At 33.7% G+C, this 12,131-nt stretch overlaps 1 protein-coding gene across 1 annotated transcript; it reads right to left on the bottom strand.

The window, feature by feature from the left end:
* Positions 1 to 9,062: 9,062 nt before the first annotated feature.
* LOC132282912 (homeobox-leucine zipper protein HAT5-like) lies at positions 9,063 to 11,827 on the bottom strand. The gene is made up of 3 exons (XM_059784738.1): positions 11,302 to 11,827; positions 9,798 to 10,192; positions 9,063 to 9,710 (listed from the first exon to the last, which is right to left on the bottom strand). Exons 1-3 carry the CDS (start codon positions 11,420 to 11,422, stop codon positions 9,291 to 9,293), a joined length of 936 nt encoding a protein of 311 aa, XP_059640721.1. The 5' UTR covers positions 11,423 to 11,827; the 3' UTR covers positions 9,063 to 9,290.
* Positions 11,828 to 12,131: the final 304 nt, after the last annotated feature.

Genomic DNA, 12,131 nt, shown 5'->3' on the forward strand with positions numbered 1-12,131 from the left:
CATGCAATGCGAGTCCGATAGGTTTAAGCCACCTAAATTATTCTAGTGGGTTTGCTCAAATTGGACATCAAATTAAAAGTTTGAAGAAAAATGACCTCCTCAGATTCTTTTTGTGGTTAGTCAACCATTAAGCATGTCAAAATAATAATAAATACTAGTATTAAATGTCAAAAAACAGAAGGACAAAAAAATAACTCAATGAAATTGAGATTTGAATTAAAATTAATTGGACAAAATTGCCTTGGTAATTCATAATCCAAATTTACTATAAATTTTATGCATTTATTACATATTTTATATATACAAATTAATTTAGTTTACAAACTTTAAATCCCTCCAAATTTGCAATTATATATATATATATATATATATATATATATATATATATATATATATATATTACGTCTTGATTATATTATATTTATTTATTAAATAATAATAAATTTTTTAGAAAGTAAAGAAAAATACTATAATTTTTCATAAAGTAAAAATTTAATGCTAGAATGAAACCAATTAGACTCAACATAGTTAGACACATACTGTCATGGGGTATTGTTTCAAATCGGATGCGGATGCGGATGCGGATGCGGATGGGGACGGGGACGGGGACGGGATGGGTCTTGAGCTTACAAGAATGAGTAGGCAGCACCACTTAACACCTTAAACTTAATACCTTGTCACAAGTGGTATCAGAGAAGATCCAGTTATTTATTTGGTGAAACACTAAGCTCCTACACGAAGATTATCGGTTCATTACTAAGTCTTCCATCGGTAGGGTAGATGGATAGGCAGGGTACGTAGTTCAACCACGATGATGGAGTTGCTGGTTCAAATGGAGTGTATGTTTCGCTAGGAATGGTGATTCAAACAGGATGAGGGTGTCATAGGTTCGGGTGGGGAACTCCGTTGTAAGGGTGGACGGGTAAGCAGGGTGGTTCAACTGTGATGGGGGAGTCGCAGGTTCAACTAAGGGTTTTCAGTTTGTTACTAGACCCTCTGCCATTAGGTAAACAAGTAGGCAAGGTGTTTATTTTTTTTCCTAATTGGTACTTACACATACATGCCTCCATTGAGACTCGAATCCCTGACCTCTTTTTGACAAGTAGGGGTTTAGTACCGTTAGGCCACTGACCTGTTAACAGTAGGCAAGGTGTTTCGACTGCAATGAGATTGAGAATTGCAGGTCCGAGTGGTGTAGAATGTAACAGGGGCTTTTCTTACATTGCATATGGATGGGATAAGTCTTGAGCGTATAAGGCTACCTAACAGCTCAAGTTTTTTAATTAGATGATAAGCACCCGACCCATTACACATTTACACATGGCCACCACCACTACGTATACAATCAAACTCAATACCATCCTTTTATATACATACATGTGCCCATGACAAAATTAGGTTTAATCCTTTGAAACTTCTATCTTTCTAGCAAAAAGGTGACAAAATTAGAGATGAATATAAGTTTTCAATTGGAATTCGAAGGCCATTTGCAGTTTCCGCAACATAAAAAACCCTAAGGGACATCTCTTATGATATCAGAGAAGCAAATGATGATTAAAGATTTTAGTGAAAAATCCTAAGGGACATCTCTTATGATGTCAGAGGAGCAGATGATGATTAAAGATTTTAGTGAAAGATTTAGAGTTAGAGAGAGAGAGAGACTGTGTTTTGGTAGTGGCTGTTATGGAGATCATAGTGGTGGTTACAGCTGGTGAGGAATAGGAGAGGGAGAAAGAGAGAGTTAGAAGAGAGACGATGAGGGAGAAAAGCGGTACGAAGAGTTTAAGAGAGGTAAATTGGTCATTTTATTGTTTGTTACTTACAATAACACCATGGTGTTTATCTTTTAAAAAATAGTAAGGGAATTTTATAGAACATCAATTTACCTAAATGGTTTTAGCTTAGACAAGGAGCATCAAAGTGATTCTTCAAAAAATTTAATTTGCTTGTGGTTCAGAAGAAACTTCTGGAGAGCTCGAAGCTAAGTAGCATAAACACAGACACTGGCTAAGTAGCATAGAAACAGACACAAGACATGGATACGATTCGGATACATGCCAATTTTTTTTAAAGTAGGACACAAGTACGGCGTAGACACGGCTATATATAAATATAAATTATTTATATGCATTTATTGAGCAAAAGTATTATAAAACTTTAATTCATTTCTAATTTCTATACTAATAGTTTCTCTGGAATGATTTAGAAAATGCAAATTATTTTTGTGTACAAGGGAAGCAATACAATTTACAGAAGAAAGAAAAACAATTCCAAATCACAATCAAGATTTACATGGTTGACCCTGATAAGCGTTGAATGTTGCACATTCAATCCCTCTTATTTACATATGTTAGCTATTTAGTTTTATTTATTTTATACTTTTATGTCGTTTGTGTGTGTGTGTGTATTTTTTTTTTCTATTTTCAGGCTTTCATCCTCAAAAGCAATTAAAATCGGGATTTTTGAGCTTTGAAATGATAATTCTACTCGGGCTAAGATTCAATGAAGATCTCAAGACAATTGGCCCAAAATCATAGACAATTCTGGGTTGGATTAAAGATGGAAAGTTTGGTCCCAAGCAGAAACACAAGCCACACAAGCCCAAAAGGAGCATTGGCCACTCAAGGCCTATGATCGATCGTTGCCCCAAGGCATGATCTCTATGACCGATCGTGGGTGTTAAAACTTTATATATCAATTGCAATTCCATTCCAGAGAGCTTTCAAATCTACGACCGGACATAGAATGCTAGCCCACAGCACCTTGATAACCCGCAATGCGAGCACGAAAAAACCACGGCAACCAGCTTGACAAGCTACGACCGATCGTAGCTTCCTATGACTAGTCGTCCAGTACACTTTAGTAGGTGGAAAGTTGGCCAAAAGTACACCAACTTTTCCCCTTTTTGGGGATCTAATTGCAGACTCTTAGGGCACGAGATTTGACCTCTTTGAGGACCACATAAGGCATATATTTATCTTATCTTGCATAGAGGAGATATCTTGGGGGGAATGTAGAAAGAGAAAGTGAGTTTTATAAAGAGAAAGCTTGGTTCTTGAAGATTGAAGGTCATCCATGGAGTCTACCTTGGAGATAATGTTTTCTTCCACCAAGGAGGCCTTCTACACCTTGACCATGAACAACGAAACATCTTCCTAGGGAGTTGATATAGTCATCTCCAAGTAATTAGGGTTTGATTTTATGTATATTTTGGGGAAAATAATGTATTTGTATGGCATTTTGTATAACTTTGGTGTTTACAAGTTGAATCTTTCTTATAATGGATTTTAATGTTGATAATCTTTTATTATAAAACCATTTCTCGTCTTAGAAAATTTTTGTTCTAAAGGAACCATGTATATTTTCATATGTGGCAATGAAATTAACAAGTTATACAATTGTTTGCATGACATACAAAGTAAGAACTTTGATATATCATACTTAGGGAAGATAAGTTGTAATACATGTTAGTTTAGCTTATTTAGGTGGACAATTTGTGCTAACCGAAGATAAACTATGCTTAGTTTTTGACTTGTATGTGTATTTATCTTCTTGACAATTCCATTGTGAGCGTAAGCCACACGAATCATTACCATGTGTTTCATATTTTTTCCCATGATAAACGTAATTAGCCATAGTTATCAGGGGATGGTGAAGTCAATTCCCTGGTCATCTCTCTATTCATTTCATTTTAATCACTTTCAATTGTCATTGTAGTAGTCAATTTCAATTCCGTAGTTAACCAACAACAATCTACCAATCAATCTCGAATTAAACCGAAATCAGTCTTACAAATTTAACGACCATAAACTTCGCAATCTCCGTGGTTCGACATCCTTTACGAACCCATATCCTACAAGGACTAATGCTATTGCAAATGGTTTTTAATTGAAAAGAATACCACGTTTTAGAATACATCACACCTAAACTCTGGGCTATGTCCATGAATGACGAGATTCATTATAATCATCATGTAGAGTTATTACAAACACTAGTAACCTCTCTCTACCCATTGTACTCATTCTCTCATGAGGTTGCCCTTGCGATCTACATGTCTATCCACACATACCTCTCAACAATAACGTATACATCTATTTATAGTCTATAGAGCCCAAAACTCAACTCAAGGATTGCCTATGAGTTATCAGAAAAAGTTGCACGATAAGATACGACACTACAATAGAAATGCAATAAAATTATCATAACAATCTGTACATTAGCTTAAATTCATTCACGTCAATCAACTTTTTCCACGGCAACTGAATCGAACAACTCATTCGGCCTCAATCTTCTCGTCCTTCAAGGCTTTACATTGACTCGAACTTCTTGTTATGTAACTCATCATGATTCTATCTTTCTCTTTTCTAAGCTGAGAGTGTGAACCCACTCTTTTTTTAGGCTGGGAGCTAGGGCTGCAACTTGGGTGAGTTTGAGGTATAACTTAAGGCCAACCCATATGAAATACTACACCTAAGCCCAACCCACCATTTGAAATACTAAACCAAAGCCCAATCCAATCCTATTTTCAGCCTTGACTGCTCAACCCGAGCCCAACCCATCCTTCTATTTTTAAATTCGGGCTTAGATTCCAGGTAAAAAATTTAGGTTAATTCGGGTTACTCATATGACTAATCTTCGCACCAAAAATTTAATATGATCTTGAATTAGTTTTAGATTAATTAATCTTAAACAAAAATAAATAAATAAATAAATTTAAAGACATTTTATAAATTTTTAATAAATTACAAACAAATTCTTAGAAAATTAATTCTCCTAAATGTTAACATACAATAAGTTAAGATTTAACAGATGAAATTGAAAAGAAAAAAGGTAATTATAGTTTAAACATTATATAATATATATATATATATATATATATATATATATATATATTATATAATGTTTAAACTATAATTACCTTTTTTCTTTTCAATTTCATCTGTTAAGATATATATATAATATTAGAATTCGGGTTCGGGTTTGCTCGGATTGCTAGTATCTCAACTCAAAGCCAACCCTAATTAAATTTGAGTTGATATTTTTCAACCTAGACCCAACCCTAACTGCAAAAATGATTGTCCAAGCCAAAGAAAAATTTAGTTGGACTCGGGTTAGGTTCGGGTTGTCCAACCCAAGTTGCACCCCTATTAGGAGCGAACCTTGGCTAAGAGCAAAACCACCATCCTCATTTCCAGGCTAAGAGAATGAATCCACTCTTCTTCTAGGCTAGGAGCAAACCTTAGCTGAAAGAAAAACCACAATCTCTTTTTTGGGCTGAAAGAACGAACCCTGACGACCATCGTGACTAAACAAGCCGACTGATTAATTGGCTCCACCAGCAACTAAACACCCATTGCAACAGTTGTTGAGACTTTTCCTATTTTTTATTTTTTATTTATCTTTTAAACATCAATCCCAGCTGAACAGTCGGCTCTGATACCACTTGTTCGGTACCACGGAAGCAATACAATTTACAAAAGAAAAAAAAAAAAAAAAAAAAAAAAACAATTCCAAATCACAATATAAGATTTACATAATTCATCCATACTCAGGGCTACGTCAAGATTCACTATAATCATCATGCAAAGTTATTACAAACACTAGTAACCTCTCTTTACCCATTGTACTCGTAACCTCGTGAAGTTGTCCTTACGGGCTAGATGTCTCACCACTCATATCTCTCAACAATAATATACATATCAATTTATAGTGTGTATCACATCCCTCATGTGCAAAAAATACATCTAAGTTTTAATTTCTACAAATAGGTCCCCTCTAGCACATTTAAGGTAAAGTTTGCCTAAATTGCCTTTATATAAACTTTTTTCATATTATTTAAAAATGCATATTTTGTGAAATGACAAAAATGGACACAAAGTGAAATGACGTTGTTTAGCACATGAGGCGTGTGATACGCACTTTAAGCATACTATAGGGGTGTTTTCTGCACTTTATCCTATAAATTATTGTTGTTTTGAATTCGAACACTCCTTTTTTGCTATAAAGAAATATATATATATATATATATATATATATATTTGTGAAAATTTATTGCAAATTGTAAAGTTTAAAAATTAAATGGATATTTTGTATATACATTTAATGAATAAGTATCTTTAATTAATTTTTTAATTATGTATTTAATGAAAAAAATAACTATATTAAATTTTAATTGGGAACAACTTTTTCTTTTTTATAATTATAAAAAAAATAAAAATAAAAATAAAAAAAAAAACTGAGATTTTCATTCCATATGATATACTCTCCATTAACCTAACAACTGTGAAAACAAATATTTTTTTGAGATTTTTTTTTTTTTTCTCCCTATTTGACTAGTAAAAGAAATACATATATTAAACATTTATAACTTATGAGTGGCATTAAGTCATAGGAAATGTATAACTCTCAACTTAGAGAGAGATAGGGAAAATATATAGAGAAATTTTTTATTAATTTTTGTGGAAAGGTGAGATAAAAATCCTTAAAATGGTTAAATGTGTACATAATACCCTTATACTATGAGATTATTAGCATATACACTCCCTTGAGCATTTTCGGAAGATTAAAAGAGCAAAACGGACATTAAAACATTACTTTATGTCGGATTTCTGTTTGAGGGGTGTTTTTGCACAATATTAAATAGAATAAAGGGTTTATTAGTACACTTTTTCAAATAAGGGGTAAAAGTGTTATGCCAAATTTACATTAGGAGTGTTTTTTACACTTGAACCATCATTTTATAGATAATAGATATTATGCCAATTCTTCTTTTAAAAAATAAAATAAAATAAAATATATTTTAGGATGTGTTCTTAGTATTTTTAAGGTTACACTACTCTATTAAGTGTCCAAAATAATAAATTTAATTTTTATATATAAATATGTAAATGAAGTATCACGTATGTGTCCAAAGAGCATCCGAGAGGAGTGTGAGTCTCAACATGGACACGACACTGATACCCCAGACATCACCTTCATTACCCCAATGTCCTCAAGTCACAAAGTTGAGGACAAAGAATAAAATTCTTGGTCGAAGTAATAGTCCTAAAGCAAGACAAATAATCGGAAATTTTGTTGCAATGGGACTAAGTAGAATCATTCACTATTTGAATTGAGTATTTTAAATAATTTCTATCTCAAGTTTGGATCAAGCCCAAATGAGAGTGGTCCAACCCTACTCCGACATCGCTTGTCTAGTTCGAACTAGGTTCTCTCTGACTCATTTATTCAATTCCAAACTTAACCTTGAGCTTAACCTCAAATTTGAACTCAAACTCAGCTCCGTCGCAAGATTAAGAAAAAAGAATTTCATTTATAAATAATCTAACGAGCTTTAATAAACAGGATGTGATCATTTGTAATTAAGGCAGGTTAGTTTACTTGCAAATGTATATTATCTAGGGTGGCAACTAGACGAGTTGGATCGGATTGGGATATGGTTAAATATGAGCGGGTCGAATATGAGTTGTGATTCATATTCAACCAATTTGTAACGGGTTAAATATAGTTGGATAAAAATGAGTTGGGTCAACCCGTTATGACCCGTCAACCTGTTTTTTAAAAAACAAAAAAATTATTATTTTAATAATCTCATTATTGTTATATAAATATTAATTAACATAAATATCCAACCAAAGAATTTAGAGAGAGAGAGAGAGAGAGGGGGGACAGAATGTAGAGAGAGAGAGGGGGGACAGAATGTAGAGAGAGAGAGAGCCTTCTTCTGTTTTTTTTACCTTTTCTATACATATCGGATACACACCAATACCCATATATATATATATATATATATATATATATATATATATATATATAGTTATAAGCCAAACTTACAAACCAAGCTAAGGAAACAACTTACTTATATATATTACTTATATATATTTAATTTGTTCACACCTACAGCATTATATATACAATAAACCTATACACATAATTCAAACCAGTGTACCAAATTCTCTCAATAGTGGACCACGCTACTAATTTCATTTCTTCTAAATTTTTATAAAAAGTGAACCCCACACCATATATATATTACAATTATTATAGTTTTTTTATTTTAGATAGATAAAAGCTTGTAAAAATATGTATGACTAATTGTAAATACTCTAGTTTATTTCGAAAATTCTGTAAATTTATATTATTTTATTTTGTGGCTAAACATGCATGAAGGTAAGATATTATATATATATATTATGAAATCATCCGTTAAGTTTTTTATAGAATAAATAATTAAATGAATAAATCAGGTCGTCCTATTTTGAAATACTTTCTTTCGAATCGTAATATTACATATGCGAGGAGTTCATGATGCAGAAAGAATCTCAGAGAGAGATAGTGGGAGAGAGAATTTGGAATCATGTACGAAAATTTTAAAAAGAAAGAGGTGAATTTGAGTCAAATAAAGATTGTGAAACTGAATCTATGATATAATGGATGAAATATGGATCAAAATGAGTGATACATATTCAACCCATTTAATCCTCTATAAAATGGGTTAAATATAAATCACTCATTTTGACTCATATTTTAAAATGATTTATCCATATCCATTTTAAAGTGAGCAGATATGGACGGGTTGGTGGGTCACGGCCCATTTTGTCACCCCTAATATTATTATCTACGAATTCAAATTGAAAAAAGACCCAAAAAAATTAAAATAACTGGGACGAAAGCGATGAAAAAAATGTTTTACAACAAGATATAAAAGAGGACATGATGCTCTTTCCACAAAAGAAAAAGAGGACATGGTGCGAAGATTGAGCTGAAAGCATAAAAAGTTGCGTAGCTGAACCTGATAAGTAAAGATGCAGCAATGCTTAAAATATCTTTCCCTTCAAATTGTTCTCCGAATGTGGTTCATGCCAATCAAAAAGCACATTTTGATTCGAAAAGGCACTCAACAGCAAAAAAGTTATACTTGTCAACACACACAGAGTAAGAGCAACAGGTTATCATGCCATGACTAGTGAAAATTTTAATGCTGCCAATATTTGTGCGTTTAACATACGTGGAATAATACAGGGCATATGTTAACACCATTTTATCTTCAGAATCTTAGAATATACGACTGAATTCTTCACAAGCTTTATTCGATATATAGAAATTCTTACATTCTGATTTACGAAATGAAACCGCCCTGAGCAAAACTACCAGTACCAACAGTTACAGAAACCCACAACCAAATCTGGATAGATTGGATTTATTGACAGCTAGTTTACCCTATACCACAAAAGTATGCTTAGAACAACAAAAAGAAGAAAGGAAGGAGAGTGATATATAACGGTGACAATTCAGTTAGACCAGAACCCAAAGGCTGCTTGATCTTCAACCGGGAATCCAAACAAACAAGAATTTGCAGGCAGGTCAGAGTACTCAGCATCTTCAATCTTCGGAAACCCATATAGTGGATGAGGCAACAAGCTCTTGCTCAAAATATCATCTTCATCTTCTTGTGATAGATCAGACTGGTCAGGTTCGAAAATATAAGAACAATCACCTGGCTCTACGAGAGAGGAGTGACTCCCATCAGCGCAATGTGGGCTCTCGGAATCAAATACGTCACTTTTAGCCGTAACTTTTGATACTTCACCCTCAGAAACTGAATCAGAAATGGGCCCTTGCACTGGTGCCTCAGATAATTTATCCGTATTAGATGAATTTGAGTTCTCACTCCCTTTCTCTTTAAGAAGCCTATCTGTGAGGTAAAGAACCTGAGAAAAGATTGAGCCGTTATATGAGAATCATCAGAGCTTTACTTATAAATAGGAAGGCACTAAAATTCAAATGGGAGTCATTACCTCAGTCTTTAGTTTCTCCTTCTCCCTGAGGAGGTTGTCACAGTCACCCTTGAGGCTGTTATAGCTAGCTTGTAGAGTCTCGTAATCCTTCTCCAGCTGTTTTGTCTTCCATCGTGCCCGACGGTTTTGGAACCAAATTGCAACCTGCCGGGGCTGCAAATTAAGGTCCTTTGCAAGTTGAATTTTCCTTTCGGGTTCGAGCTTGTTCTCTGCCTCAAAGCTCTTTTCGAGAAACTGTACTTGATTGACTGTCAGACGCCTCTTCTTTCCATGTTGATGAAAATACTCCTCCAACTCGTCATCTCCATTTTCTTCTTGATCAAACGAGCAGAAGAACGGCCTGCCTGATCTTTTTCCTCCATTGACATCTTCAAAGCTAACCATTGATCTTGAACCTGAACCAAAGACAACCCGCCAATATAACAAGACCATCTTGCAAATAATCACCAGAAATTATATCAAAAAGTCGGTAACCCTTTCGTCTCAAATTGGTAAATGAACTCTTCCTCACACAATTGGCACCCACATAGTACCATATATCTGTGATTAGGCTGATTTCATTACCAGCATAAAATTGCATTATGGCAAGTGAGACCTTAGGCAAAAAAGGTTTCATGTCTTTAGGGTACTAATATGCTCTGTCTTTATATTTCACATCGGAAAACAAAGAAAACTACAATTAGAGAGGAGTTGTGAAAGCACTTACCCAATACCACTCCTAATTCAAAGATAATCCACACCATATACAAATTACACAGCAATTTTACCAAAATTGATCTAAATGCAGCATTCAACTTGTGAACCTGGCGGCAAACTAGTATTCCCAACATAAACAAACAAAATCACCTAGATGATTTTCATCAAAACTACAATGACTAAAAGAGGAAAAGCAATTACTACACTCAATAACATGGTACGGTGAATCTAAATAATAATAATCTGAATAGATATCACCAAAAATATTATATAAATCTTTAATGACAGAAACAGACCCATGTACATACATCTATGTTTTACCCTTCATTCACAGAATTTGTGGAAAACAATCTGATCCTCTACAAATCCCAATTCAATTATAAAACCACACCAGATAGCAGATTACAGAGCAAATTTACTAAAAATTAACCCATCTTCAGCATATTTCAGCTTGGAAGTAAATTATTATTCCCAACACAAACAAAATTACCTATATGAAGTTTATCAAAATATAATGATAAAAAAGGAAGGAAAAAATAAATAAATAAAAATAAAGCAAATACTGGTCTCATAACATATTACGGTGAATCAAAAAATTCTCTAATAAGATAAATAAAGACAATACCCAAAAATATTATGGGAAAATTTCAATCAAAGAAATACATACAAGTAAAATAAGTGGATCTACAAGCAGAATCACAAAACATCATCCATCATAAGTACAAACCTAGATTTTCATCATACCCATATTCAGAACTTGAATCAAATGTACACAAATAAATAAATAGAGAGAGAAAGAGATAATTACCAAGAAAAGAAGGGGAAGAGCCAGATATGAAAAGAGAATCAAGGGGTTCAGAAGAAGAAGAAAGGAGCCTCTTGTTTTGAAGTAAAAGGGTATTCATATTCGATCCTCTCCGACCCGCCATATATTGTTTCGAACTCTGTAAAAAGATCGTGTTCGACAATTCAAACCACCATAGCTATGGTGAGAAGATCAGACTGTTGGTTCTGATTTCACTCTTTTCGCCTTTTTATTTCTCTCTGGATTTAGATCTTGTGGCGGAAAAAGCTGGTGATGATGATCTCGGTGATGTGCGATGTATGGGAACACCGGCTACTCACACCCATCACCCCTACCACTCTTCACAACTTCAAATTCACACACTATGAGACCTGTGGATCACCCAGAGTAGTTGATAGTTGGGAAGAAGAAAAGCTGTGCTTGTGGAACACGGAGAGAAGTGAATAGTTACAAGTCACCTGTACTTTACAGAGAGAGAGAGTGAATGTGTATGTAAGAGATAAGACTTTTTCTAAGACAATGAGAACCTCAATGGTGTTGGTATAAATAATCGGACTAAATTCAGCTTGGTGGAGAAAGTGATCAGTCGTAATTACCATAATATCCTTCCCTTTAGAAAAAAGTAGGGTGTGCCAATAGATAAGCATATTTGTGATCATATTAAACGGTTCGGGTCATAAATGATTTTGACACGATTAATTCGTTTATTTAATTATGTTGTGTTAAAGTATCTGTAATGCTCTTTTATTTGATCTTTCAATTCAAAATATGAGAGTTGAGTAAAAAAAGCCCTCTCCAATGGGCTCTCATTTGAACTCTCAAATTTTGAGATT

Source organism: Cornus florida, unplaced genomic scaffold (genome assembly GCF_030987335.1).
Source record: "Cornus florida cultivar Cherokee Brave unplaced genomic scaffold, ASM3098733v1 CherokeeBrave_3.0.0_Hap2_Chr11, whole genome shotgun sequence".
Taxonomy (NCBI): domain Eukaryota; kingdom Viridiplantae; phylum Streptophyta; class Magnoliopsida; order Cornales; family Cornaceae; genus Cornus; species Cornus florida.

Coding starts and splice junctions, on each gene's coding strand:
- LOC132282912 (XM_059784738.1), bottom strand. CDS start 11,422: ATGGCGGGTCGGAGAGGATCGAATATGAATACCCTTTTACTTCAAAAC. Junction 10,193..11,301: donor CTCTTCCCCTTCTTTTCTTG/GTAATTATCTCT, acceptor TCTTTGGTTCAG/GTTCAAGATCAATGGTTAGC. Junction 9,711..9,797: donor AGGAGAAACTAAAGACTGAG/GTAATGACTCCC, acceptor ATCTTTTCTCAG/GTTCTTTACCTCACAGATAG.